The sequence below is a fragment of the Halichoeres trimaculatus genome, unplaced genomic scaffold (assembly GCF_033239565.1).
Source record: "Halichoeres trimaculatus isolate MK-OKI-2021-1 unplaced genomic scaffold, fHalTri1.1 fHalTri1_scaffold_9, whole genome shotgun sequence".
In the NCBI taxonomy this organism is placed as follows: domain Eukaryota; kingdom Metazoa; phylum Chordata; class Actinopteri; order Labriformes; family Labridae; genus Halichoeres; species Halichoeres trimaculatus.
In genome coordinates, this window is record NW_027437188.1 from 7,204,456 (window position 1) to 7,232,350 (window position 27,895).

Here is a 27,895-nt window from a genome sequence, read left to right on the forward strand (position 1 = left end):
CGGGTTGTTTACTGCCTGAGCGTGGAGGGGCGCTAATGACACCGATTTTTTACATTGTAAACACACTGAATGTCCTCATTCGGGGTGACAGAATTACACGCACAATGTCACAGCGCCTTTGAAATACGCCTCGACAACCTTCAGTGTTTTTCAGGCTGTAAGAAATCGCCCCGTGCTGTTAGATTTTCTTACACTTTTCTCGTCGTTTGGACTGAACAACGATATCAAAACATGGAGCTGCGGCTGTAACCAACAATGCTAACGTTAGCACAGCTTGCTAACAGCCTATCAAGATTTTTTTTTGTTTTAGGTGAAGTATCAGTTATCTTGTTGTCTTGAAACCCATATTATCGGCTGTATTGCGGATAGATTTTATCTCGGCTTGGATGTCGATAGCTTGAGAAACAACTCTTAAGCTAATGTAAACATCCAGTTGTGCCTTTAAGCTTGTCAGGTAGCAGCTGTTATTGATGCTGTTAGCTGCAAGTGGTACAGTGGGAGCGGTTGCTGGCTTTACGTGTAACGGTAGCTGAATGGGTGGAGTTTTTAACTTTAATAACGTCAAGTTTTAGTTGACATTATAGGTTTACTTTGTCGGGCAACATGGTGTTCAGGAGTTGCTGGAAATCTCGACATAAAAGCGGCTGTGGACCTGCACCTTGCTGGATCCGAGCAGGTTTTGCTGCCCTTCTCTTGTTATGCGTGACCCAGTTTGCTTGCGGAATTGGGGCGGTGGGGGAGACAAAAAATGTGATCCAGAAAGACGCGGAGTTCGATGTCACCTACAATGACACGGTTACAAGTGCGAATCAGACCATCTATGCTTTCAATCATACAATCTCCAGGAACAAGGTGAGTTTCCAATGGTATACTGGTGGGTAAATCTCATACATCCAGCTGTCATCAGGTATAATGATAATAATATAATATGTTTCCCCCCCTATTCTGGCTATAGACGGAGGGAGTGCGTGTCACAGTGGATGTGTTGTCACGGGGTTTGGAGAGTCCGATCCTGTTTGTGATACGACAGAAGCAAGCTGTGCTGTCTTTTCAAGTCCCCCTCATACTAAGAGGCCTGTAAGTATCCCCCACCTTCCAACAGCTGTAAGCTGGATACACTTTAAACAAAAGAAAATTATTTTACAAATATCAGAGTAACCTATTTTGAACTTTGAACAACGTTTAACAGTCAAACAATATTCATTTCGTCACACGAGGTCATTGTGAGATTGTGGTGTGTTTTGTGTTGTAACTGGACTTTTCCCTAAATCCTCTAACACCGTTTCTCAAAATGTATAAATCTCAAGTTAAAAAGCATGAGTGGTGGGTTATGATTTTTTAAATGAATTGTTATAGTTGAGAATGCCACTTTTCCTCCTATTAGTCCACTACAACTATATTCTGTCCCTTTATAAACACAAGTAATTATATAGCTATACTATATGTGTTCCTACTCAATTCAATAACTCATTCTCTGAGGTCATTTTAAACTAGGCAATCACTCATTCAAATGATGTAATGGAAATGGAATTTGATCCACACACCCCTCCCAGGGGAATTGGAAGGAAAGCACAAGTAGTAAAGTCATAAAAGTCAACACAATTTTCAGTTGAATGTAACTGAATTAACAAAAACAATCATACTTGGGTCATTGGCAAGTAACTGTCACAATGAATAGGTCTGTGTTTGTCTAATTTGATTTTTGTTCCAAGTTTTTAGGCACATCCTTGCACTAACTAACTGCATACATCCACAACTTATACACCAGTAATCAAGTTTCTCATGAGGGAGTGTCTTACTCATGGTGTTTCTTACAATATTATTAACAGTTATGGCACTGGGTCATGCATCTGTCTGAGGCAGAATAGAACTGAAAGTGCTTTTAATGCCCCTGTAATAGAAGGATATATCCAAATACCAGCTGTGCTCTTTTTATCTTTTGCAGAGATGGTGGAAAGATATTATTTCAGATTATTGATCAAGGGTCAAAGTACTTGTTTCGTCATAGGAATGTCACCCATTTGGACATATGCCAGTCGTGTTGAGCCATTCGTTCAGCAGATTATCATTTCTTATTAATCAAATATTTCATTGTTCTTGGATTTTGTAAGTGTTAAGCTGGCTGTTGATCTACTTTGGGGGAGACAAAACTACAACACATACAGCCTTTAATATGTTCTGGATTGTGACCCAACAGTTATTAGACATTCAGCCTCTAAATCTGACTTAATCGTGTAAGATTTTAGAACAGGCAAGAAGTTAATCTTTCTGTGTATGAGCCACCGGCCAACAGACCTGTGATGTACTCTGTGTCTCCCACACTCTCAGATAGTGTCGTAATGGTGTAACATCAGAATGGCCTTCTCACAGTGTTGCTTGTTCAGTCTCGTGGTTTTGCACGTTATGGCTGATTATTCAGGGACCTTGGACTTTCACTTCCCTCTCTGAGAGTCATTGGTGCGAATCTGAGGAGCCTTGCTTACTGTAAATAAGATACCTCCATGTCATCAGATTAAAGTTACATCTTTTTTATTGAGATACTGTCACATGCTATTTGAGAAAACAACTCCTGACAATCTGATATGGTTTGATGAGTCAATTTAGCACCGTATTATGGAGCTGTCTGTCATGATACTGTTCAGATGTTATTGACATTGCAAGATTTAGATACAGCATGCAGTTTTAAATATTAATCCCCAGAACAACATTACTCTTCTTTGAAGTCCAATTATATAATTGTTACATAATTCCCTACCACATCAAAGAAAAAGTCTATCAACTTTGCTTTATCTTTCATTCCTCACATATTTATTCATTACATCTATTTCTCCTCTGTCTCCAGCTACCAGAGGAAGTACCCTTATGATCATGTGGGCAGGACCTTGTGTCAGCCTCCAACCCGGGCCCTCTCTGAGACCCAGTACTTTTTTGTGGATGTGTCCACCCTGTCCAGCCAGGGCACCAACTACCTGCTCAGGGTCAGCCGTGTGGAGAGCTTCACCCTGCAGTGAGTGACATCTGCTGTAATTACACAAACACTCTGCATTAGCACGCAGCTTTATAGATTTGACATCAGTGTGGGCTTAACTTACTTGTGTGTCTGACGTATTGTCTGTACCTTGATTACAGGACGGACAAGAAATTCAGCTTCTCTGCGTCACCATCCCAACCTCAGGTACACAGTATGACACCACTGCTTTGTGTGTTCACGAATGAAACAGGATGCTTCTTTACAAAAGGGACATTTAGTCACAGAAATGTTTGTTGTAGACAGGGCAAGAGAGAGGGTGGAAGTTACAGAAGATGTGAAACACAAGTAAGGAAATGACAAGTGAAAAAGAGGAAGGTGAGAAGGGGAGGAGGAAGGTGAGAATGTCAGGGGTTTCTGATTTTGTGCAATTCTGGACAGTTTCGGTTTTTGTTTTTGTTCTTATGTAGCACTTTGTAGGTTTGCTTGTGTTTTCCAGAGTCAAGCTCTGTAGTTACTCAGTGCTACATGTTTCTGTTTATTGGACAGTGATTTATATTTCAAACAACTGAGAAAAGGAAGGTTCATTCTCTCCCTTTGTAGTCACCAACTTCTTTGAAGGTAATTGAAAATATGTGTACACTGGAAAGACAAGAGAGAAGAAAAACTTAAAGGGAGTTTCCACATGTTCTGGAAATCTTGGAAAACAAAAATCACGTGCTGCTCTGGATAATTGTTCTAAGATGTTCCTAATTTCATATCAGAGTTTCCTGAAACAGAAGGTATTTTCATCTGGTAGGACTAAATTATATTAAGGGTCATATCCGATATTGATGGTAGTCCATGAACTATGATATAAAGAATGGGCTTCACACTGTTATCTCCACTGAGGCACATCACACAGTAGCACCTGCAGGCTGGTGGACATTATTCAAATCCAATTCAGCTTTACTTGTTGAGAACTTTCAAACTGCCTCTGTTGACCAAAGTGTTGTACAGGAGAATCAATAAATATATAAAATACATAGCAGCTCACATGAGATGAAAGAACACTGTGTGTAAAATGCAGGAACAATTTAAAGTCACAAGTTAAATGAAAAATAAAATCACCCAAAATATTAGGTCAGTGTTACAAGTGGCTAAAACTTCAAAACATTTCAGAAGTTTGATCTTTTTAAATGTAAAAATATATGTCCCTGCAGACTGGTACTGTAGTTTTAAACAGATGTACAGACAAATGCTACTTTTTTTTCCTTTCACTGGTTAGCTTGTTTGGTTTGGTTGTTAAAGTCAGCATGCATGGCTTTGCAAAGGTGTGTGGTTTGTTATATAATTCTGTCTCAGAGCTCTGGTTTCAAGTGTGTGCTGTGCATTATGTGAGATAACGATAATTAAAGGGATGCTGTGGTAAAAACTATGAAAGGTGCTTTAAGTGTTAGCCAAACAATGATACGATAATTTCCTTTGCTAGCAGTGTCATCTGGAATGCATTCTTCTGGTAAAATAAATTATTTACTGTGACATGAAATGTGTAACTTTTTGGAGATGATTAAGTCCTCGAGAAATATTACGAGTAAATGGTTCAAGCATGTTGTGATGAATTGGTAAAATTCAGTGGCTGTTTATACTTCTGACAACTTTAGAGGCTAACTTAATGTTTCTGTATCTGTGTGAAATATAGTTTTGCCGCCATTGCTGTTGGAGATTTTGATGAGTTGTCAGTGTAGAGTTGCAGTGAAAGGACCAGACATCTTTTCAATCAGACTCCAACAGAGAGGGATATGTTGCTACAATGTGTTCCTGTTACACCATCCACATTGTGAAAAGGAAAAGATCTGAAAAACGACCTCCTGAAAGAGATGGAGCCCTAAAAAACCTTAATGAGTTTTGATATGATAAGATGGAATCATAATGTCCTGGGTTGGTCAATTTGACAAATTAAGAAATAAAAATACCAACTGAATGCAGTCAGTCATACACCTTGTCTACTCATCTGTATTTCAAAAGATTGATGCTGTAAATTGTCAAGGCAGGCCTGGGTTAAGTATGCTTTTTGATGCTTTGTTAAACTCTACCTGGAAGACTGTTATCACCCGGCACTTCTGGGAAATATGCCAATGACTGGCTCCATGACCTCCACGTTGCCCTGGCACTTAGCTTTCGCTATTGCAAAATGTGCTTTCAGCCTCATTGAGGCAGAAAGCACAAAGAAACAAATGTGGCCCTTCCAACTCGTGGCACGTATAAGAGTTGGTGCATTGCCACTGAAGTTTAAAACCTCTAACAAACCTTCACTTACAGGGACGGTTTGTTTGTACAAGAGGGTTACTTGGTAAGAGGTACTTGTCAAAAGTAAGTGAGTAACAGGGGATCTGGCTCCTTAAATTTGACATTTAACATTAAATATCTGATTTCAAGGTCTTTGTATTGGAGTCTAGATTAACTTCAGAGTAACCTGTGGTTTTGAAATTTGTTACTTCAAAGGATGTCTTACTGAGCTGGGCTAGTATCAAGATCCACATTAAATCAATTGGCAGAAGACAAGCTGACTTTGATATTAGTGTTGGCATCAGAATCTCATCAGAGTGATTCTCAATTAAGGGAAAAGCTCACTAGCGTCCTCTGCAGATAATCAACTCACTTTACAGGCAGATCATACAAACCACTCTTTAAGCTTACAAGACTGACAGCTCAGCCTCTGTCTTCTATTTATATTTCCAATGTGCGACAGTTTTTTTTAGGATTTTTTCTGGATCAAGTTGTGTCTTTTGGATTAGAAAATATTTATCTCAACAGAATATTTCAGAAATTGAAGGAAGGGTTCATATTGTTTTCTAACTCCTACATGGCTCCTCATTCTCCTTGTCCTGTCTCTTTCAGTACTTCAAGTATGTCTTCCCAGACGGGGTGGACACTGTGATCGTTAAGGTCAACTCAGACATGACCTTTCCCTGCTCTGTTATGTCCGTCCAAGACATCCAGGTACATCTACTGTTTCCCCTCAAACTTCTCCTGATGTCTTCAAATATTCTCTGGCATTGTGGTCAGCATGCAGCAACACAAAGATGGGAAATAACATTGTTTTTTTTAAAGATTTTACTTCTTTTATACACCAGTTGGTCACACTTGTTACTAGTGGTCTCTTTTATTAATGCCTAAACATTTTTTTTGCCTTTTTCTCTTCATATTTTCATGGTACTTTCTCTTATTTCTCAGTGCCCTGTCTATGACCTTGACAACAACGTGGCCTTCACTGGGATGTATCAGACAATGACCAAAAAAGGCGCCATCACTGTGCAGGTAATGATCAATACCCTCAGACCATGCTTCTACACTTTGATTCCAACATCTTATATCTTTCTGTACATCTCTCTGCCATTCAGAGGAAAGACTTTCCCAGCAACAGCTTCTATGTAGTGATAGTGGTGAAAACAGAGGACGAGGCATGTGGTGGTCCATTGCGCTTCTACCCTCTCCGTCCTGATGAGCTGATCGATGCTGGGAACCGAAGCAAAGCTCTTGACGTAGTGGTGTCACCTGCTATCAATTGTAAGTCACATTTGAATTGATATGAACTTTTTTTGTGTATTTATAACAAAATTTGGCTGCGTTGCACTCTGCAGACATTTTCAGCATCCAGGTTCTCCAAACTCACCATGAGTGACCAGTAGGTTCATAACTGCTCATTCAGAGTCCATGAGAGACAAATTAACATTAAGGGGGTGTGTCAATTCTTTTCTTCTCACAATGGTAATATCAATTACAATACTGAAAGTAACCTGATAATGAGTAAGTACCAAAGAATGCAAATGCTTCTTTGTTGAACTTTAAATTTGGAGAGTATTAACTTGTATAAAAGTTGATTGTTGCACATTTTTTACTCAAGTTTTTGAAAGTAAATAAACACACACAAACCAAAGATTTGGTGATAATAATAAATATTAGCAAGTCTTCAGCATTTTCAGTATTATCAGCTAACATTGTTTGAGCTCGAGGCTCCTTTAGTGGTTTTTGTGCGCAATTTTTCACTGAGACCGGTCATTAGAAGTGGTGCATTCCAGTGGTCAGCTGACATCAGTTTTTCAAACGACAGATAAGAAGAAAGGTCAGCTAATGACCCATTCATTGTACTGACATCATCTTATTGTGTTTCCCTAATTTTATTTTTTATAACACAAAGTTTTCATAACAACATTTATTATTCCATGCATATCACAGTCTAATATCCATGATTATCTTTGCAAGTAACATGTTTAAGATTGGATTTTGTTTTGTTCTTAAAATTAAAAAATAACTGTTGTTTTTTTTAAACATAGATTTCAGAACATGGCTGATATTTATGTATGGAAATTGTATCAGAGTCTTACATTTAACACAAGTAGGTATGGGTACCTTTCACATTTGAAGCAATAGGGTACCGATGCCCAGTACCTAGCAATTGGTACCGGTACTCAACTGTATCAATTTTCAGTACTTTTTTGTGTTTAAAAATATCTTTTTGTTTAATCATAAAGTATACAATTTTTTCAATTGAACATTTTTATTCTTCAGTCTACAACCTTGTAATGCTGTGTTCATGTCAAGAATGAAAAATGTCCTATTCTTTCACCCCCTCACAGTCACAAGGATGCATTCAGGTACCTAAACATGGTACCTTTTGATTTTACGTAAATCGGTACTTTTGACAGAATTCGGTTGGAGCCTACAAAAGTACCTAATTCAGTACCCATCCCTAAACACAAGCCCATTAAGGTTTGGTATTTCCACATTTGAGGAGGTAACATGTTATTGTTTCAGGGGAACAACAACATTGCCCCACGACAACTGAAATAGCTGCCTGCAATGTCTGCAGACATTACTGTTTTTATTTTTGTTTTATTTATTTGCCCTGTGAGTGTTGATTATTTTTGAAATGCCATTAATTGATTCAATTAATCAGCAGAATTATACGTCTAGTTTTCTCCTTTTTCACTTGTAAAACACAAACTTCCACATATAAAAGCTGAGATTTTCAGCCTCTGTAAAGTTAGGAAGTTAGAATGCAGGGCTAAAGGTCTTGTAATTATGTCAGGTACGTGCTGAATGTTTTATACATCTCAACCACTTGTATGCTGTTCATCTGAGGCCAGACTATTTCATTATGCAGGACGGTCAGGGTCATACAGTATAGACATGTGAATAGGCTAACATTGAATTTGTCTTCACACTCCACAGCAGAGGTTTATGTGATGGGGATGCTGTTCTGTCTGGGCATCTTCCTCTCCTTCTACCTGCTCACCTTGCTCGTCGCCTGTATTGAGAACAAGCGGTAAGATCTGTTTTGTATTTCTCTTGTAACCAAAAACCTCAGTTACAGGGTTCATTGCATTCAGACAGACATGTTTATCCGTGCTGCATCGCTGAACCTTCGCTGTCTGCCTTTGGGAATCTGTAGCTCAGCCAGCAGACAAATGCCTCACAGCCAGAGATCAAACACGCATTTTAATGAAATGTAACTGGGTTTGCTTTGATCAAGGCTTGGAAAAATGAAGCTTCATCTCAAAGAAGAAATTTCAAATATGTATGGATTCTTAACATTTTTGATTTTATATAGCATAAAGACTGATGAATCTAAACCACTAAAAAGACATATTCTGAATGCAAAGGATTTGCATCTGCATGTTATGCTCTTTGTGTCTGCAGGATGAAGAAGAGGGAGGTGTTTCAGATTCCTGCTGACATGTCTCCTGCTGAGACAGGTAACCCAGCAACTAGCTACAATGGACCAACCCATTAGAAGCTTATAAGAAGGGGTGTGGCGAGATACCATTTCTTAAAGCAGTATTTTAGAGCAGATGCTATAATTTACTTATTCAACCACCCCTAACATGCTGTGCTATAACCATTTTACTGTTAAGCTTATTTATGTTGAATCTAAAATGTGTGTGTGTTGTTGCTGAAAGTGTGTCTCTCACTCTCTTTCCCTCTTTCCCTCACGCTAATGTATGGTTCAGCTTCTCTGCTTGGGAAGAACGGAGACGGTATAATGACACTGTTACTCCTCTTTTGCACTTACAACCCTGTCACACACTGTGTTGCTTTCCTGCAGATGCTCTGCATGCATACACAACTCTCTTGCCATATACACAAAACCCTTAATATGGTATGATGGTAAAGAGTAATGTATGGTTATGACACCTTTTTGAACTGTGTAGTAATGTGGTCATTGCATTACTCAAAGACTGTAAGTGTAGCTGTTGTGGCATGCATCATAGAGATAGAGCCATTCGTGACTCACATGCTTGTGTTTGTTAGAGATAGCTATGTCCCAGCACCATCCTGTTTGCATGTTATTTGGATAGTAATGCCTGACTGCTTCTCCTCACAGCTCTGCAGTTTGTCAGGTGAAGAAATACTTAAAGCTACCATGAGATCAAAACAGACTTCTTCTTATTTTAGCTCTCACATTTTTGTTTTTTACACTGATACCTCCTACTTCTGCTGAAATGTACAAAAAGTGATCAACATCCTGCACCGAAAAATGAATGCTAATTTTGAGTCAAGGAAAACACTTCTGTGATTTTGTTATGGTTTATTACCCATTGGACCTACTGACTATCTGGAAGTGAGGCATCATCAGTGTGATTTTTTTTTTATGCTTTCAAATTCAATGTCACATTTCTGCTGCCCTCAAAGTTAGTGTCACATGGCCTCCCAAAAGTTACCCCCAAAAATGATTTTTAAGGACACTTTTTTCTAGACACGCACCAATCGATCGGTGCCAATTTCCTCAATAATGGAGGATCGGTGAGCAAAGATCGGTGATTGGCCCATCCTTACATATGAAACTGATCATGTACAGCCAGCCATTGTTGCTTTTTGCTCCAAGACCTAAAACTCAGGACACTTTATTGGTTGTTTAAGTTAAAACATAAATATTTTATTGTTTCACACGTATTGTTTAATGATTTTCAATAAAATAAGATTGGAACATTGAAGGTATATGCTGTCAGTTAAAAAAATACAAATTAAAAATCAGTGTTTGTCCGAATCAGTATCGGCAGGTCAGGCTTTTTAAAGATTGGTGATTGGCCAGAAAATTGTGATCGGTGCACCCCTACTTTTTTCCCCCCTTGCCAGAAAAAAAAAAAAAATGTTACTTGGCTGTTTCTTGGGAACTTTAAAACAATGGTCAGTTTTTCTTGAAGCAGAGCTGTATGAGATACTAAACAGTAGTTAATGAATTACCCAGAGGGGACCCTGAGCAGTTTGGTTACTTTGTTGGGAAACCAGACCAACAACCAGCATGGAAGCAAGACAGATATGGGTCAATGATACCATGCCATTTAGTTAATCATAGAAAGTCCAATCCAAAAACTAATGTTGCTGTAAAGTGGATGCTAAATTCAGAGTTTTGCATTTCTTTACTTTGCCATCAGAAAGCCAGTATTATCTTTAGAAGTTTTAGTAAAACTGCCTTAATAACCAACAAAGCCTTTGACTTGTTAGATCACAGACACATAAAGTAGCAGTCATTTTACAAAAAACCCCACAACCTTTAAATTAATGTATTCCAATATGGTTCACCAGTCTGTTACTGTTTCTGGTGTCTGCAGGATAACTAGCATTCTAAACAAAGCACACCAACTGCAGTGGTCACCATTCAACACATCCATAAAGTTTGCTTCTGCGCCTCTCTGTGCTCACATTTTCAGGCATTCAGCTTTTATTTTGAATGTGCTTTTTTAATGTAGTCATAGGTGTGCACCAGAAGGGGAAATTCGAATAGAGATTTGGTAAAATAAAGAAGAATTTACCATATAAATTGATGAGCAATATTTAAAAAAAGTTCAACAAATGAACAACTCAAGTAGATATGAAAAAATGCAGATACAGTTATTTCAATGATTCCTACGTTCGACCATTTATTCATTTGTTCAACTCTTTTACTTTATTGTTTTTCTGCATGTTTGATCCAAACAGCACTCCTATGACTTCATAAGTTTTGGCATTTTGAGCCTTGAACAACTGTCACACACACACACAAACGTGTCATCTAACTGGAACCTTGCATGTGTGTTTTTTTTTTATTTTTTATTATTTTTTTTTTTTCTTTCTCCCTTGTCCTGTTCAGCGTCACGACAACAGAATTATGGTCTGGCTGCCGTATTGTGCAGAACACATTTGCTTTTCCAAAGGGAGCCGTTAATGTATAGAGCTGCCCTTGAGTGTTAAAATGGTACTCTTTATTAGTGTTTGTTTTTTTTTTTTAAATTATATATATATATTTTATACATAAATACACATACATACATATACATACACACACACATACGTATGTATGCACATATATATACATACGCATACATGTATCCATACAGTTTCCCTCCCGTATATTGCCAAGTTTGAAGATTACTGCTTAACCAGAACAAGGTGATATCAGGAAAGAAACAATGAAAAAGGAAAAGATTGTAGAGAAGAGACTAGACAGGGGGGGAGAGAGAGACAACAAAACAACAGTAGAGAACAACCACAACAACTGAACAGATGACTACAGACAGGAGAAACAAATAACCAGCTACTGAGCCTGAAAGGAGACAGTATCCTGGGGTCTTTGAAGTCATAATCACAAGAAGAACCTGGAGAGATGAACTGGAGAAATCATGAGTAGCAGTGAGCACAACAACGACAATTGCAAAGAGGTACATATACGTATATAGATCTATACACAGACGCATATACTCACCTACACATATAGGGCTACAGGTGGCAGTATAGAAAATTGGGTTTGATTTGGGTCAGGTGATCATGTCAAGGAGTGATCATGCAGATGTGGCCCCGCTGCTCCCAGAGGCCAGACATGCACTGAGATAGCCCTCATCCCCGGGCGTCCCGCAGCCACAACAGAGCACAGGGCCCAGACAGACCACCATGGAGACAGCAGCACGCCAATCCAGGAGGAGGCAAGGGGGGAGCGTCCCGGGAAGGCTAGAGGCAGGCCCCCGACACTGCAGAGGGAGGACCCCAGGGGCCAGGGACTGAGGTCTGCAGGCCCCGCTAGACGCAGGGCCCCCGATCGAGTGCAGGGGGTAAGACCAGGGGTCACCTGTGCCCAAGGGCCACTCACCCCCGAGGATGGGGGGTTCGGCCAGGCACCCGGGAGGACGGACCCAGCCCAGGCCACCACCTATCACGAGTCGGTGCCGGCCCCCAGCGCACCCAGCCAGACACCAGAGACCACAGAAGTCCTCTCCCCAGAAACCCAGTATCCCCCGTACACAGCCTACTGTCCCAACCCACCCCTATCCCCCTCTCATCTTTATCACAGCTCACCAGCCCTCCACCGTGGACCCTGACACCCGCACATAAACATTCTGTCCATCCATACCCATACTTTCACACAACAGCACAACAACACCACAGCACCACAAGACGACCACACAACAATATCACAACACGGCATATATATATATATATATATATATATATATATATATATATATATATATATACATATATATATATATATATATATACATATATACACATACATACACATATACATACATATATACACACATACACATACATACATACACACATACATATACACACACACATACACATACATATATATATTCATACATATATAAATAATTTTAAAAAGAGGATTAAATAAATAAATAAATAAGTAAATAAGTAAATAAGTAGATATAAAGCCATGGGCATCCTCCGGGGCGCAGCGGGACCCCTGCTGTGCCACTCGCCCAGAACCCAAGGCAGCGGATCCCCTTTTTACCCCATGCCCCAGGGGGCATGGTAGAAACAGGGGTGTGAGAAGAGCCCCCTGCCCTACCTCCCCCGCTCTGTAGTGTGTGGATGTTTGTGATCCTAATGCAGTTAAAAAGAAAAGTTAAAATTGGGGAGTGGACGGCCTCGTAGCTCATGGGGCAGTGCCCTTCAGGTGGTTAGCTCAAAGTGCCCTGCCTACCATATACCACTTGGCCCACCCCAAGGGTCTCTGTGTGTGTTGTGTAGAGTAGTTGGTATCATGTAGGGATGTCTAAGTGTAAGTAAAACTGAGGCGCAAGTCTTATCAGGGTGTAGCAGAAGTGGTCCCTAAGGACCTCTACCACCGCACCTGACGAACGTGCACCTCAAGGTCCTAAGTGTGTGGATGCTCTAGATGAGCGGGGGAGTGAGGGCTGTGGGGCAAAGTAAGACCAGAGAGGAGAAAGCTCCCCTCTGGAGGGTGAGCCGCCCTATTGGCAGCAATAGGCACCCCTGTTCCCCGGGGCCCACCGGGGCAGGGGGGGCCCAGGATCCGCCAGACTCAGAGCACCGGGCCGTGGCAGCCAGAGGGTCAAGGACACCCCGGACCACCCTGGCCCATTGTATATTAGAGAGATATATACTATTATATAGTAATATATAAATAATAATAGAAATAATAATAATAGAAATAATTATGGTAATAATAATAACAATAATAATAACAATAATAATAATAATATTATTCCATTGTTTAGAAAAATTCACACACGTACATAAACACAGACCTGCACACACACACATCTGAACGTACCCCCATCTGCCCACAAGCACACACAACACACACACACACACACACACACACACACACACACACATACACACACACACACACAGTGGGGGCTGGTTAACCCTCTGGCCTGTTAACCCCCTCACCCCTCCCACTTAGGCCTCCATGGTCTCTAGAGCAGGGACCGGACGCCAGAGGCAAGCCCCGACCCGTCCCCATGGAGGCGAGCCCGGGCAGGCCCATGCCCCCCTGGCCCGGGCCGCCCCCCTCCCCAGGACAGAGAGCAGCCCTCAGGCACCAGGGCCCCCAGCCCACCTCCCAGCACACGTCAGGGGTAACCCAGCTGTCCAGCCTGGTGCCGGCAGCCCGCGTCCAAGGCCCACCGTCAGCCCCCACTCACCGCTGCCAGGACAGCCCCAACCCTCCCAACCCCCCCGGCCACCCCCACCCACCACCCCCCCCCAGCCAGACCCACCGCTGCCCCCACGACAGACAGCCCAGCCCGGCACCCCATGGGACCACCAGAAGCCCGGGGAATCCCAGCCCTCCCAGCACCTGTCCAACCACCAGTAGACGCGGAATCCCTGCCTATCACCTGCCTAAGTGATGGAGCTAATCACAGGGGACCAGAGAGTGTAAACATCTTCCGATTTGTGCTTAGAGGAGGAGGCAGACATTATTTCATTGCTGATGTAGTCTAATAGAAGGTTCTTAAACTGATTGGTGGACAGATTTTTTTTGCTTTTCCAATTCAAGAGGATTGTTTTCTTTGCGATGCATAGGGCAGTGAGGACCAAATATGCAGAGTTATAGTTCAGAAAGGTGTCATCCAGGTCCCCAAGAAGGCATAGTCTGGGGCATACAGGGATATTACACTTAAACCATGTGGAAAGGTCTTCACACACCCGGAGCCAAAAGTTCTGAACAGGTGTACAGGACCATACAGCATGTAAATAATCATCAGGTGCGTTACTGGTGCAGTGTGAGCAAATGTTTGATTTTGTTAGACCCATCTTGAACATCCTGTGTCCTGTGTAATGGATTCTGTGGATAATTTTGTATTGTATAAGTTGTAAACTTGAGTTTTTAGTCATTTTAAATGTGTTTGAACATATTTGCGACCAGCTGTCATTACTGAGACTAGCAGATAAATCTGTTTCCCACCTTATTGTTGGGAGTGAGATGGAATCCTCTATCTTGACTAGTTGTCTGTATATCTTTGATAACAGTTTTGGGGCACTAAGATTAATAAATTCAGCAACCCCAACAGGAAGTTGTAAATCCAGCTGGTCAGAATTATATTTCTTGCTAATTATGGATTTCATTTGTTGGTACTCTAGGAATTTGGCGCTACTGATTTCATATTGTTTAGTGAGCATGTCAAATGATATGAATTTTCTGTTTTGAATGATATGTTCAAAATGTTTAATACCTTTAATATTCCACTGGGTAAAGTTGATCATTTTCTTATTTTGTAGGATGTCAGGGTTGTTCCAGATGGGTGTAAACTTACACGGAATGATTGAAGACTTGGTTAATTTAAGGAACTCCCACCAGGCTGTAAGAGTGGAATTAATGTTGATTTTTTGTAACATTTATGATGTCTAACGGTTGAGCTGATAAATGGCAGATTAGAAATTATTAGGTCATCACATAGTGCTTGCTCTACATCAAGCCATGGTTCATCTAGTTGGCTGGGATTCAGCCATTTTGAGATATATTGCAATCTGTTTGCTAGGAAATAGAGATGAAAATCGGGCAAATCCAAGCCACCGTTGTTTTTAGTCTTTTGTAGAGTTCTTAAGCTGATACGTGGAGGTTTGGCTTTCCAGAGGAACTTATTGATGACTGAGTCTAACGATTTAAACCAGGCGGAAAGGGGTTTGGTGGGGATCATTGAGAACAGATAGTTGACTCTAGGTAGAACCATCATTTTTATGGTGGCAACTCTCCCCATGAGTGATATGGGTAAGGATGTCCACCGTATGAGGTCATCCTCTATTGTTTTAAGAAGCTGGACATGATTTAGTTTTATTAGTTCAGAAAGACAGGGGGAAATGTTTATTCCTAAGTATTTAATATTCCCCAAATTTAGATCAATATCCTGATTATTCTGGAAAGTACAGTTGATGGGGAGAACAGTAGTTTTTGACCAATTTATGGAGTAATCAGAAATTGATGAAAATTTCTTAATGAGTGTGATTGTATGAGCAAGAGACGTTTGTGAGTTCTGGAGGAAAAGTAATACATCATCAGCATAAAGACTTGTCTTGTGTTCTATTCTTTTACCGTGAATACCTTTAATGTCTTTGTTTTGTCTGATACTAGCTGCTAAAGGTTCAATAAAGATAGCAAAAAGTGAGGGAGAGAGTGGGCAGCCCTGTCTAGTACCCCTTTGCAGATTGAAGCTTGGGGAAGTTTGATCGTTTGTCCTGACGCATGCATTTGGGTCATTATATAAAATCTTCAACCAATCAGTAAAGGATGGGCCGAATCCAAATTTGTTCAATGTTGCAAATAAGAACTTCCAGTTGACTCTGTCAAATGCTTTTTCTGCATCTAAAGAGATGAATATGGATTCTAGATTGTGTGTGGTGGCATAATCAATCAGATTTATTAGTCTGCGCGTATTAGTGGAAGAATGTCTACCCTTTATGAAGCCTGTTTGGTCAGGATGTATGATGAGAGGAGTAACTGATTCTAATCTTCTGGCGAGGGCTTTGCAGATTATTTTGAGGTCGGTGTTTATTAACGATATTGGCCGGTAACTGGACGGGAGTGTGGGGTCTTTCCCTGGTTTTAGAAGTAGGGTAATGTTTGCGGAATTCATGTTTTTAGGTATTTTACCTTTTCCCTTGATCTCTAAGACCATTTTGTAAAATGTAGGTCCCAGCATGGTCCAGAATGCCTTATAAAATTCTGCAGGAAAACCATCTGGACCTGGGGCTTTATTACTGGACATGTCTTGTAGTGCTTTATAGAGTTCTTCTGTTGTGAGGGGAGAGTCCAGAGCCATTCCCTGTTGCAGTTGCAGTTTTGGGAGGTTAATATTGCTCAGAAATTCTTTGATACTGCTGTCGGGCGGGTCAATTTGTGATGAATAAAGTGTCTCATAAAAGTCCCTAAAGATGTGATTTATTCTGTCAGGGTCATGGGTGATATTTCCAGCTGAATCTTTAACAGAGTTGATCATTGCTTTTTCTTTTTTTGTCTTCAATTGATTAGCGAGGTATCTACCAGATTTGTTACTATGTTCAAAGTTCTCCAAGCGTAGTCTTTGGAGCATAAACTGAGTTTTCTTTTCAATTATTTCATTCAACTCAAGTTTAGCCTTCCTAATACTGTTCAGTGTTTGCTCGTTGGGGGATGCTCTGTAAACTTCTTCTAGTGATTTGATTCTCAGCTCCAATTCAGTTGTCCGCTGCTTCTCTTCCTTTATCTTGTGTGACGAGAATGAGATTATTTTTCCTCGCATTACTGCCTTTCCTGCTTCCCAGAGGACACAGGCTGAGGTCTCTGGTAGGTCATTATTTTCTAAATATAAAGACCATTCCTTTTCAAAGTAGCTGACAAAATTAGGGTCTTTAAGTAATGATGAATTAAATCTCCAGCTTCTTGTTGGTGGTTTTATTTTCTTATCATTTAGAGTCAGTGAGACTGGTGCGTGATCACTGATGGTGATGGGATGAACACTAGTTTCTAATATATCGCTCATTTTTGAGTTGTTAACTAAAAAGAAATCTATTCTGGAGTATGAGTGGTGCACTGATGAAAAATATGTGTATTCTTTAAGAGTGGGGTGGAGTGAACGCCAGGCATCGCAAAGCCCAAAATCCTCCATGTATTGTTTAACAACCTTAGTGGACTGCCAGAGCCGATGGTTCCCTGTTGCACTCAGCCTGTCCATTCCTGAGTCCAAGGCCATGTTGAAGTCTCCTCCTATGATGAGCGTGTTATCTAAGTGGTCATAGAGTGAAGTGAACAGGGAGTGAAAAAAAGAGGGGTCGTCAACATTTGGCCCATATATGTTAGCAATGCATAGCTTCATACTTTGGATAGTTAATGTGATAATTAAAAATCTGCCTTCTGGGTCAGTAATTGTGTTTTCCACATTGAAGTTTACCCTTCTGTTTATTAGTATGGCTACACCTCTTTGTCTGGAATTGAGACAGGCTGAATACACATGAGGAAACTGTGCAGTGGAGAGTGAACCCACTGTTGTCTCTGATAAATGAGTCTCTTGTAGCAAAACAATGTCTGCCTGTAGATCTTTCAATTTATTAAATATTTTTAGCCTCTTTTCCCTGGAACCAGCTCCACGTATATTCCATGAAATAAACCTGAGTGGTGTCATGTCTCGGCTAGCAGAGTAAGTCAACTAGGAAAACTATGTGTATGTGTGCAAGCAGTTATATATGTATGTGTGTGCCTGTATGCATGCATCTTTGTGATCATGCATTTTACACTCATGTACGTATGTGTACCAGTGAAATCCCCTGTGTGATGATTCTGTATCTGTTTATGTGCATTAAATCCACATGCTGTGAGTGTGTTTTTGTGCATGGTGAGTGTTGATATGTGGCCACATGCTGTTTGAAGTGCAGAGGTGCTATAAGTGACATGTTTTTGGTTGTACTTGTCTAAGACCCAGCTGTTATTGCAGCATAAAAGAATAAAATTCGTAATATTCATGTTGCAGTTAGTTGTGGAGGGGAGAAAAGGAGAGAGAAAAAAGGGAAAAACAAGGAGAATAGGGGAAGGAAAAAAACATAGACAACGCAAACAATCGAATAGAAAAAACATCAAAAGAAACAACAAAAAAATAATCGTGATAATAATAAAAATAAACCCACACCTGGAGACTAGCAGTGAGCATTCTATTATCTGTTACTGGTTACTTAGTATGTTAATTATGTTTATTTTGTTAATGAGTGGTGAGTAGTGCATGTGTGTTTTTGCCGCCCTCAGATGTTTGTGTCTACTAACAGTTCAGCCGCAGTTCATTTCAGTCGTGTTCGCCTTCAGTGGTTCTTGTGAAGTGCATTCATTACTAAAAGTGTGTAAATGTTTTTACAGGCAAGATTCCAGGTGCACCATATGAATACGGTTCCTTTGGTGAGTTGTGGACAGCTTTGTGTTTTCTTACGTTTTTGTTTTGCTGAGTTTTCACCTAACAAGTGGCCCCTCTTCTCCAGCTGACAACGGCAGCACACTCAGCTCAGAGGCCATCACTGACAGCGCCACGTCCACTGACAACAACTACGGATACATGGGTATGGACAAACATCAACAAAGACTTTATTTACTCCCCACTGGTGTCTCTTTGCAGTTTGTCCTCACAGCCTGGCTTGCAGTAGGGTTCCTGTGATGAGCAGCTCCGGCCCCTCACTGATTCTCTGTGTGTCTTTGTTCATCAGGACAGGAGCCTTTCAAACGTCGCCCAATCCTCAATCACCTTCACCACATAGCCATCCGCATCGGTGACACACTGCGTCCTGATTGGCTGAATCGGTTCCTAAATTACACCAAACCAATCAGCACGATGTGAATCAAAATCAAAGACTGTAGAAATGGATTGAAGGAGGGACAGCTCCCCCAAAGTGAAGCCAAAATATGTAGCACTCTCCTTTCTGATTGGCTGCAGTTTAAGTCATAAGTCTCACTGTTAATCTAATTCTCAGATATCAGTGCCACCATGTGCAGGATATTTTGGCTTCATTTTATTTCATGTTTGGAGGAGTTGGTAACTCATCATCCATTTTTATATACAGTTCATAAACCAAATCACTGAGATCAAAATACTGATACCAGGACATGACTGTGGTCTTTATATCAATTTAATGAAAAGGGAAAAAATGCAAGAACCCAATTTTCCACAATTATTTAATGTTTAAAGATTGTATAAATATTTGAAGGTGTGATGTTTGAACACCTTTGCATCCCAAAGAAAATCTTAAAATCCAAACAAATGTTTCTCTAATCAGTAACCATTTATATTTCCCTCAGTGGATTCAAACTGTCTGCTTTCTTCTCATGTCTTGCTCTCTCTTCTCCCTCCATCAGAGCGGTCACTTGAAAGTGTTGGACGAAGCAGACACGAGTCTCTGAGCTCTGTGGAGGAGGATGACTATGACACCCTGGACGATATTGACTCAGACAAAAATATCGTCCGCACCAAGGTACCCCTTTCCTCTCCATTTATGCGCACTTATTGTGATTATGGAAATGGCAACCTGCCTCGACCAATTTCACTGCTCAATAAATAATCATAATGTGTTTCTCTCATTGCAGAAATTTCTGTGTGTGTCCGACCTGGCTCGCAAAGATAAGAGGGTGCTCAGCAAGAAATACCAAATCTACTTCTGGTGAGGACAGTGGTTTGGTCATGAATCACTACCATCATGAAAACATCCTTCAACAAATGTTTCATTCTGCAGAAGTCTAATGGTTCTCTCCCTTCTAGGAACATTGCCACCATCGCTGTGTTTTATGCCCTTCCTGTCATCCAACTGGTCATTACCTATCAGACGGTACGTTGCCGACATATAACCTGTGACTCACAAGATGTTAGTGGTGTTGAGATTTATAAAAGGGATCTAAATTAGCTTTCAATCACAGTTTTTGAAATCCAAAGGAGTTATGTCCTTAGTGATTGTTAACGCTGTTCATGCATGTTCAAGGAAAAAGAAAAAGAAAAAACAGGAATAAACGTCAGATTGTGACAGTTTTCTCAATGCAGAGTGTGAATGTGGTTTCAGTGTTCTGAATCACATCGTCACTTATGATCTTAACAGAATGAATGTGTCCACACTGAACACTCTTCTCTTAATCAATGTTAATGGGTCAGGTGAGCGTTTGTGCTCTGCTCAGAAGTTCACAGAGATGAGGCTAAACTAAGGGCTAAACATTACTGATGACACATCAACAGAGAGGCCAAAAAGGCCAAATGAAATCCTGTATCAGAGCAAACTGTTTTCTCAGTCTAATCAGAAAAACTGAATTATTTTGAAACGGTGTGAAACTGTATGTTCCTCTGCCATTGTCATGGGATCGGCCCTTATCCATGGTCCTGAAACTTCAGTAGGCTATCTCCTACATCACAGGTGTGACTATTGCAAAAAAACTAGATGTTTCATTTTTATTTGTTTTTCTGCTTTGCATTAAAGATCAATGTTCAGAATGTAACAGTGCATACCTTTAACTTAAAAAATAATTAGGCCTGTTGATTGCCTGTGTTTTTTTATTACTAGAAAACAAAAAAACAGTCTGTTTCTTCAACAAACAGCATCTCGCACATATTATAGAACAGCACTACATTTTTTAGTTTAGTTTAGTTTTAGCTTTAGCTTGAGATATCTACATATAAAGAACCTCTAGACGTACAGCCATAGAGGGCCAAAAATATGCAAAAAAGTACATTTGGAAAAAAAACCTAAAAGAAAAATTAATAAAATACTTGGCTAATAATTTTAAAAAGACTGTGATAAGTGATGTTTATGTGTTTTAAGAATACATTTTAAAATTTAAGTCAGATAAATGATTAAGATAATTTAAACAAGCAAAGGTCATTAACCCAATTTAAATCAACAATAGGTATTAAATAAAAAAATAAAATAAAAAATAAATAAATTTGCTTCAAACTTATTTGTCAGTTTAACACCTGAAGAACCTTGTAGGGATGGGTACCTTTCACATTTGAAACGATACGGTACCATGTCTGGTACCTGGCAATCGGTACCGGTACTAAATGATACCAATTATCTGTACTTTTTTGTGTTCATGCGGTAAAAAATATTAATTTGTTTAATAATGAAATATACATATTTTTTCAATATAACATATTTATTATTCAGTGTATAACCTTGTAATACTGTGCATAGAAAATCTCCTAGTCTTCCAGTCTCTCACATTCACAAGGATGCATTTAGGTACCTAAACATGGTACCTTTTGATTTCTCGTGAATCGGTACCCGGTACTTTTGACAGAATTGGGTTGGTACCTATAAAAGTACCTAATTTGGTACCCATCCCTAGTACCTTGTAAACCAGTTCTCTGGCTTATTTGAGGATATTTTTATATTGACGATGCACGGTCCCTGAAAATTGAACTGAATATGACAAACTCATTACCGTTTTTTTTTTTTTTTTAAGCTCAGAGAAAATCTTTCTGACATACAAGTTAAATGTATCAACCATCAAATTAAATAATGTAGAAAGACCTTGTAGAAGATGGAAGAAAGTAGGTTTATTTGTTCATGGAAGTATTAAAAAATGGTCTGATTTACTTTTTTCTTCAGGTGGTCAATGTTACAGGAAACCAGGACATCTGCTTCTACAATTTCTTGTGTGCCCACCCTCTGGGAGCACTCAGGTGTGTGTTGTCTTTACAGCTACATCATGATTAAAACATCTCATATTTATGTGTAAAGGTTTTTTTCTTTGACTGAATCTGAAATATTGTGGTACACAGCGCATTCAACAACATCCTCAGTAACCTTGGATACGTGATGCTGGGACTCCTCTTCCTCCTCATCGTCCTCAAAAGAGACATCGTCCACAATCGAGCTCTGGTTCGCAACGATCTCAACGCATTGGTGAGACACACAAATTTGTAATAGACACAGATAAGTTAGATCCCAGGGTGGGCTTCTGTGCAGCCAGTGCATCTAGAGACAGTTGAATCTAATTTATTGTGCTCCATTGGTGTGTCACAAATTAAAATGTCCTTTCTTATCGCAGGAATGTGGAATCCCAAAACACTTTGGTCTTTATTATGCCATGGGAACTGCTCTGATGATGGAGGGCTTACTCAGTGCCTGCTACCACGTCTGTCCAAACTACACCAACTTCCAGTTTGGTAAGACTACAGTCTTTTGAACAACTTCTTGAACATTTATTGCCAACTAACTCAGTCATGACTAGTGGGCAAAGCTTTGGCATAGGATGGAATAACCAATATTTGACATTTGAAGTGATGCTTCCCACTGGTATTCAGGAAGTGTAATACATTACAACATCTGTGTAAGTTGTTTTTTTGTCCAAGCTCACGTTAAAAGACAAAGTTTTGCAAGAAAGTGAGGAAATCTGAACTCTTTATCAAAAAAAAATACAGTTTGCACTGATTCTCTCCTTCACTTTTGATTATTTTAGATGTTGAAACATGGATTCATATGCTGATTCATATTCATATCCTGATTCTTTTCAGACACCTCCTTTATGTACATGATTGCTGGACTCTGCATGTTGAAGCTGTATCAGAAGAGACACCCTGACATCAACGCAAGTGCTTACACTGCCTACGCCTGCCTGGCTGCAGTCATCTTCTTTTCAGTGCTGGGAGTGGTATGTACACACACACACACACACACACTCTCTCAGACATCCTTGTAGATTAGGCCTGGTTGATTTTTAATACACTCCAAAGTACACTGATCTCTCACCGTGTCTGTGATGGTGTGTTTGCAGGTGTTTGGAAAGGGAAACACAGTTTTCTGGATCATTTTCTCTGTGATCCACATTCTGGCCACTCTCCTGCTCAGCACACAGCTCTATTACATGGGCCGATGGAGGTTAGGTAAGATCTCTGCAAGCTACCTAAAACTATTTCCTTAAACCACTGGAGTCATACTGGTCGGGGAAATCCAAACTGTCAGTGACGCCATGCTTTACAATAACTTTTAAGCTAAGAGACATGAAGAGTCATGCTGCCTAATGGTCACATACAACTCCTTTAAATCACAGAATTCATAGACTGTATGTAAGACATGATGTGGCCTCTGGGCTTTAAAAGTAGATCCAAAGCTGAAGTGCTGTTAAGCTGCAGATTCTTTCATACAGACATCAGGGGAGGACTAACATTCAATATAAATTGATTGATGTATAAAAAATATTATTTCTTAGTTTGTTAAGGATACTTTAAATTGTCACTTCATCCCTTTTCACACATGCCCTGTGAAAATTTCCTGACATTATTAAAGTAGGCTGCAGACTTATTCATACTCTGACTTTTAAGCTGTGTGCTTTTCTTTCAACTGAAGGAATTAGGGTCTAAATTTCATAAAACTTATAAATGTGTTGAATTGTTCTCATTAGACTTGCTTGTCTCTTTCCAAGTGTCCAAATCTATCTGGAGTGCAATAAGCACATCTAAAACCATCATAGGCTGAATATCCCTCATGCTAAAATGCTAACTCAGGTCCTGCACATAGCGTTGGCCTGTCTTCATCTTGCAATGGTGTAATTTTTGCTGAATGGCCTTGGTCATAGACTTACTGCCCTCTGCTGTTCAGATGATGTGTTGCAGTTACATTTTTTTCCTCCTCAAAGTGATACTCCGGGATGGAACAAGTTGGGTCCTATCACAAGGTTTAGGGCAGAAATTACCCCTACAGCAGTGATTTTGTGTAGCAGAAGCCCAGAGCGCACGCACCAAACACCCCTGCTCCTCTGCCGGGTTCCTCTGCACTCAGACGGGGCCATATTTTACTTGACCAAGAACACAAATAAACGGACTCCCACCAAAAAAATCGGAAAACGGTCTGCATTCATGCTTTATATAGAGAATTTTCAGTGAGTTACCGGCTCTCATAATCACTCATCTTTACGTTGTTATTGCATAATACGTCCTGGCAGACTACCTGGGTTTGTTTCTACCTGGCATACACCAAGCGGCGAGCACCTCGTAGCCAGCTGTGGCTCTGCAGTGGAGGTAGCGCCATTTTACGACACGATGAGAACTAGAGCCTTATTTAACTGTGTTTTTATGTGAAAGTAACGCGCTGAAAATTCTTTAAATAAAGTGTGAATGCAGACTGATATCAGAGTTTTTTGGAGGGAGTCCGTTTATTTGTGTTTTTGGTCAAGTAAAAATTGGCCCCGTCTGAGTGCAGAGGAAACCGGCAGAGGAGCAGGGAGGGGGTGTTTGGTGCGTGCGCCCTGGGCTTCTGCTGCACAAAAACACTGCTGTAGGGGTAATTTCTGCCATAAACCTTGTGATAGGACCCAACTTGTTCCATCCCGGAGTATCACTTTAAGTTACTCACCTGTTTACATAACCTGCTTGGGTCTTAGAGCCATTGGTAGTAACACAAAAAAACAGTGGGCCAAAGGAACCATGTAGTTCCTGAGAATGTTTTACCAGGAACGAAGGGCTCTATGAACTCTATCCAGACTTTTCATTTATTCATACATAACCATTACCCAGACTTCTTTTGTCTATTTCAGACCATTTCTCTTTTTTATGCATTACATCCCCATAACCTCAACCAAACAGGTTGTTAAACTGGGAGAGTGCAGCCAGGATCGATATCTAAGTGAAATGAAGTACATGTGTGAAAGACAATCTGTCTAACATATTAAAGCCTGAAAGTCTGGAAGTTTTCCTCTAAAAATCAGTCGTACATGTATTGAATGGACTCTGTGAGTGTTTTACTGCAGCTTATTCTTGCCTCTATGTTTGTGTCAGATTCTGGTGTCCTGCGTCGAATCGTTTACATCGTCTACACAGACTGCATCAGACAGTGTAGTGGACCGATGTACATTGTGAGTATTAAGCAGAGAATTCTCAACAAGTTGAAATCTGTCAAAATGTAGTGTTTGCATTGTAGTCTACCTTTAGAAAACAGTGAAAACTGCTCTGCAAGAAAAACGTTGTGCTATCATCTGTACCCTCCATATATCCAGCGCCTTGTTTACTAATTTCCCTTCTTCTAAACTATCTGCTCCTCTCCCTCCCTCCTCTCTATAACAGGACCGTATGGTTCTGCTCGTCATGGGAAACATAGTCAACTGGTCTCTGTAAGTACTCTGAGGTTCCTCTGTCTCCACGCACTGAGTTCAGCTCATATAAAACCTTCAGCTTACTGTTTTCTGATGGCGTCCTCTCCCTCCCTCCTCTCTGTAGAGCTGCCTACGGCCTCATAGAGAGACCAAATGACTTTGCCTCCTACCTGTTGGCCATCGCCATCTGCAACCTGCTGCTCTACTTTGCCTTTTACATCATCATGAAGGTTTGTCTTTGCATATCGTCAGTAACAGATGCAGCAAAGAGAAAACTGTTTTTGTAACTCCTGTATCTGTGTGTGGTTTAGCTGCGGAGCGGTGAGAGGATCCAGTGTCTTGCGTTGGTCTGTATCCTCTTCACAGCTGTGGTCTGGGGCTTTGCACTGTACTTCTTCTTCCAGGGACTCAGCACCTGGCAGGTCAGTCACTGAAATACCCAAGAGTCTCCTGAAGAAAGCATCAGCTCATAAATCAGAGCACACACAGACTCTTTTTGGTGTGAGTTTAATTTTTGTTTGTTTTTTTTCTGCCATAGAAAACTCCTGCAGAGTCTCGTGAACATAACAGGGACTGTATCCTGCTGTCATTCTTTGACGACCACGACATTTGGCACTTTCTGTCGTCCATCGCCATGTTTGGATCCTTCTTGGTATGTCCTTATATATATTATGCACTCTGAAATTAAGACATGCAGTTTATAAACCTAATGCACTGACAGTTCAATATCCTCCTGCTAATTGTTCACTATACTCTTAAGATTAAAAAGTATTACTATAAATATCAATAAATGCGGTAAATACTGGATAGGCCGTGTACCAAAAAGGAAACTCTTGGTGTGTTCTGAGTCTAACTTTGTAATTTATCAAAAAAATACTGACACACTTATCAAGATTGTCTTTTAACTGTTCATTTTCCAACCTGCCACAACTGTAGATGTGAAAAAGCACTTTCTAAAGGGTGTGTCTTCAAATGAGTATGGCTTCAGTGTTGGGATGGGTACCTTTCACATTTGAAATGATACAGTACTGATGCCCAGTACCTGGCAAACGGTATCTGTACTCGACAGTACCAGTTTTTGGTACTTTTTTGTGTTAATGTGGTAAAAAAAAGCAATTTGTTAAAAAATAAAATATATTTTTCTTTTAGTTTAACATATTTATTCTTCAGTATATATCCTTGCAATGCTGTGTTCATGTCCAGCCTGGAAAATCACCTTCTCTTCTACTCCCTCACAGTCACAAGGATGCGTTGAGGTACCTAAACATGGTACCTTTTGATTCTATGTGAATCGATACCTGGTACTTTTAAAAGAATTCAGTTAGTACCTATAAAAGTACCTAATTCGGTACCTGTCCCTACTTAAGTTTCTAAAAAGATATAATGCTCACAAACAAAATATAATACAGAAATATTTAAAAATTCTGACTATCAAAATTTCTTGAAATAGATTTGATTCTCATTAAACATGTGTAATAATTAGGGATGGGTACCTTTCACGTTTGAAACAATACAGTACTGATGCCTGGTACCTGGCAAATGGTATTGGTACTGGATGGTACCAGTTTTTGGTACTTTTTTTTGTTTATGTTGTAAAAAAATAGCAATTTGTTCAATAATAAATTATATATTTTTTTCAATTAAATATATTTATTTTTCAATTTGTATCTTGCATTGCTGTGTTCATGTCCAGCATAGAAAAGCTCTGACTTTTCCACTCCCTCACAGTCACAAGGATGTGTTAAGGTTCCTGAACATGGTCCCTTTTGGTTTATGTAAATCAGTACCCGGTACTTTTGCCAGAATTCGGTTGGTACATATAAAGTACCTATAAAAGTACCTTATTTGGTGCCTGTACCTACTTCGATGTCTAAAAAGAATGAAGTACGATACAAATTTTTTTAAGCATGCCTACATTAAAATTTTCTTTAAAAAAAAAGATGATTCTCGTTCAATGTGTGTATTGATCTCTTTATAATATCAGACAGTATCAAGAAACTAATTTTAAAAACCTCTCATCTCTCCATTTCCCCTCCAGGTCCTCCTTACCATGGACGATGACCTCGACTCAGTTCAGAGAGACAAGATCTTCGTCTTCTAGACGCGTCAGATCTTCTATGATGAGCTCAGCTCTTTCTCTCTGCCTTATCGCCCTCGCCTCTCTGCGTCCTCTTGGTGTTTGTAAAAGAAGCACAGCCAGTAGCCTGTTTTTTCCTCCCAGGCTGATGAGTGGGCACCTCTCCCCCTCTCCACAGCCAGTCAGGGGCAGGCAGTAGCCCTCCCTCCCCTCCACTTGTTTATGGACACAAACGTGCCAACAAAGAGCGAAGTCGACTCCGAGTGATGCTGAAGTGTTTCGTCCCTTTGCTGCCATCATCAGTATACCTGTCGTAATCAATGTTTACTTACTGCTGACGCTGTAATTAACAATGTACGCTCAACAGAAAAGAGAAATGATCTAAATTAACTTATTTTATACTGTCTGCATTACATTTGACATTTCAAGTCAACGATGCATTTTGAAATACTGTTTGTATGCTGTTTATATGCTGTATGTGTTTGTACAGGTGTGTGTGCGTGTGTGTGTTTACAAACACAAATGTGAGAAC

At 40.1% G+C, this 27,895-nt stretch overlaps 1 protein-coding gene across 2 annotated transcripts; it reads left to right on the top strand.

The window, feature by feature from the left end:
• Positions 1-17: 17 nt before the first annotated feature.
• sidt2 (SID1 transmembrane family, member 2) lies at positions 18-27,867 on the top strand. Of its 2 annotated transcripts, XM_074678737.1 has the most exons (26): positions 19-852; positions 956-1,077; positions 2,843-3,007; positions 3,130-3,175; positions 5,849-5,950; positions 6,185-6,268; positions 6,352-6,517; positions 8,183-8,276; positions 8,651-8,706; positions 8,962-8,988; positions 18,585-18,623; positions 18,704-18,781; positions 19,572-19,687; positions 19,800-19,873; positions 19,972-20,038; positions 21,806-21,879; positions 21,979-22,102; positions 22,248-22,365; positions 22,714-22,850; positions 22,974-23,082; positions 24,973-25,049; positions 25,258-25,304; positions 25,411-25,516; positions 25,598-25,708; positions 25,825-25,938; positions 27,325-27,867. In XM_074678737.1, exons 1-26 carry the CDS (start codon positions 604-606, stop codon positions 27,385-27,387), a joined length of 2,565 nt encoding a protein of 854 aa, XP_074534838.1. In that variant the 5' UTR covers positions 19-603; the 3' UTR covers positions 27,388-27,867. The 2 variants fall into 2 exon arrangements, with proteins under 2 accessions (XP_074534839.1, XP_074534838.1); XM_074678738.1 differs by lacking the exon at positions 8,962-8,988 and having other exon boundaries at positions 18-852.
• Positions 27,868-27,895: the final 28 nt, after the last annotated feature.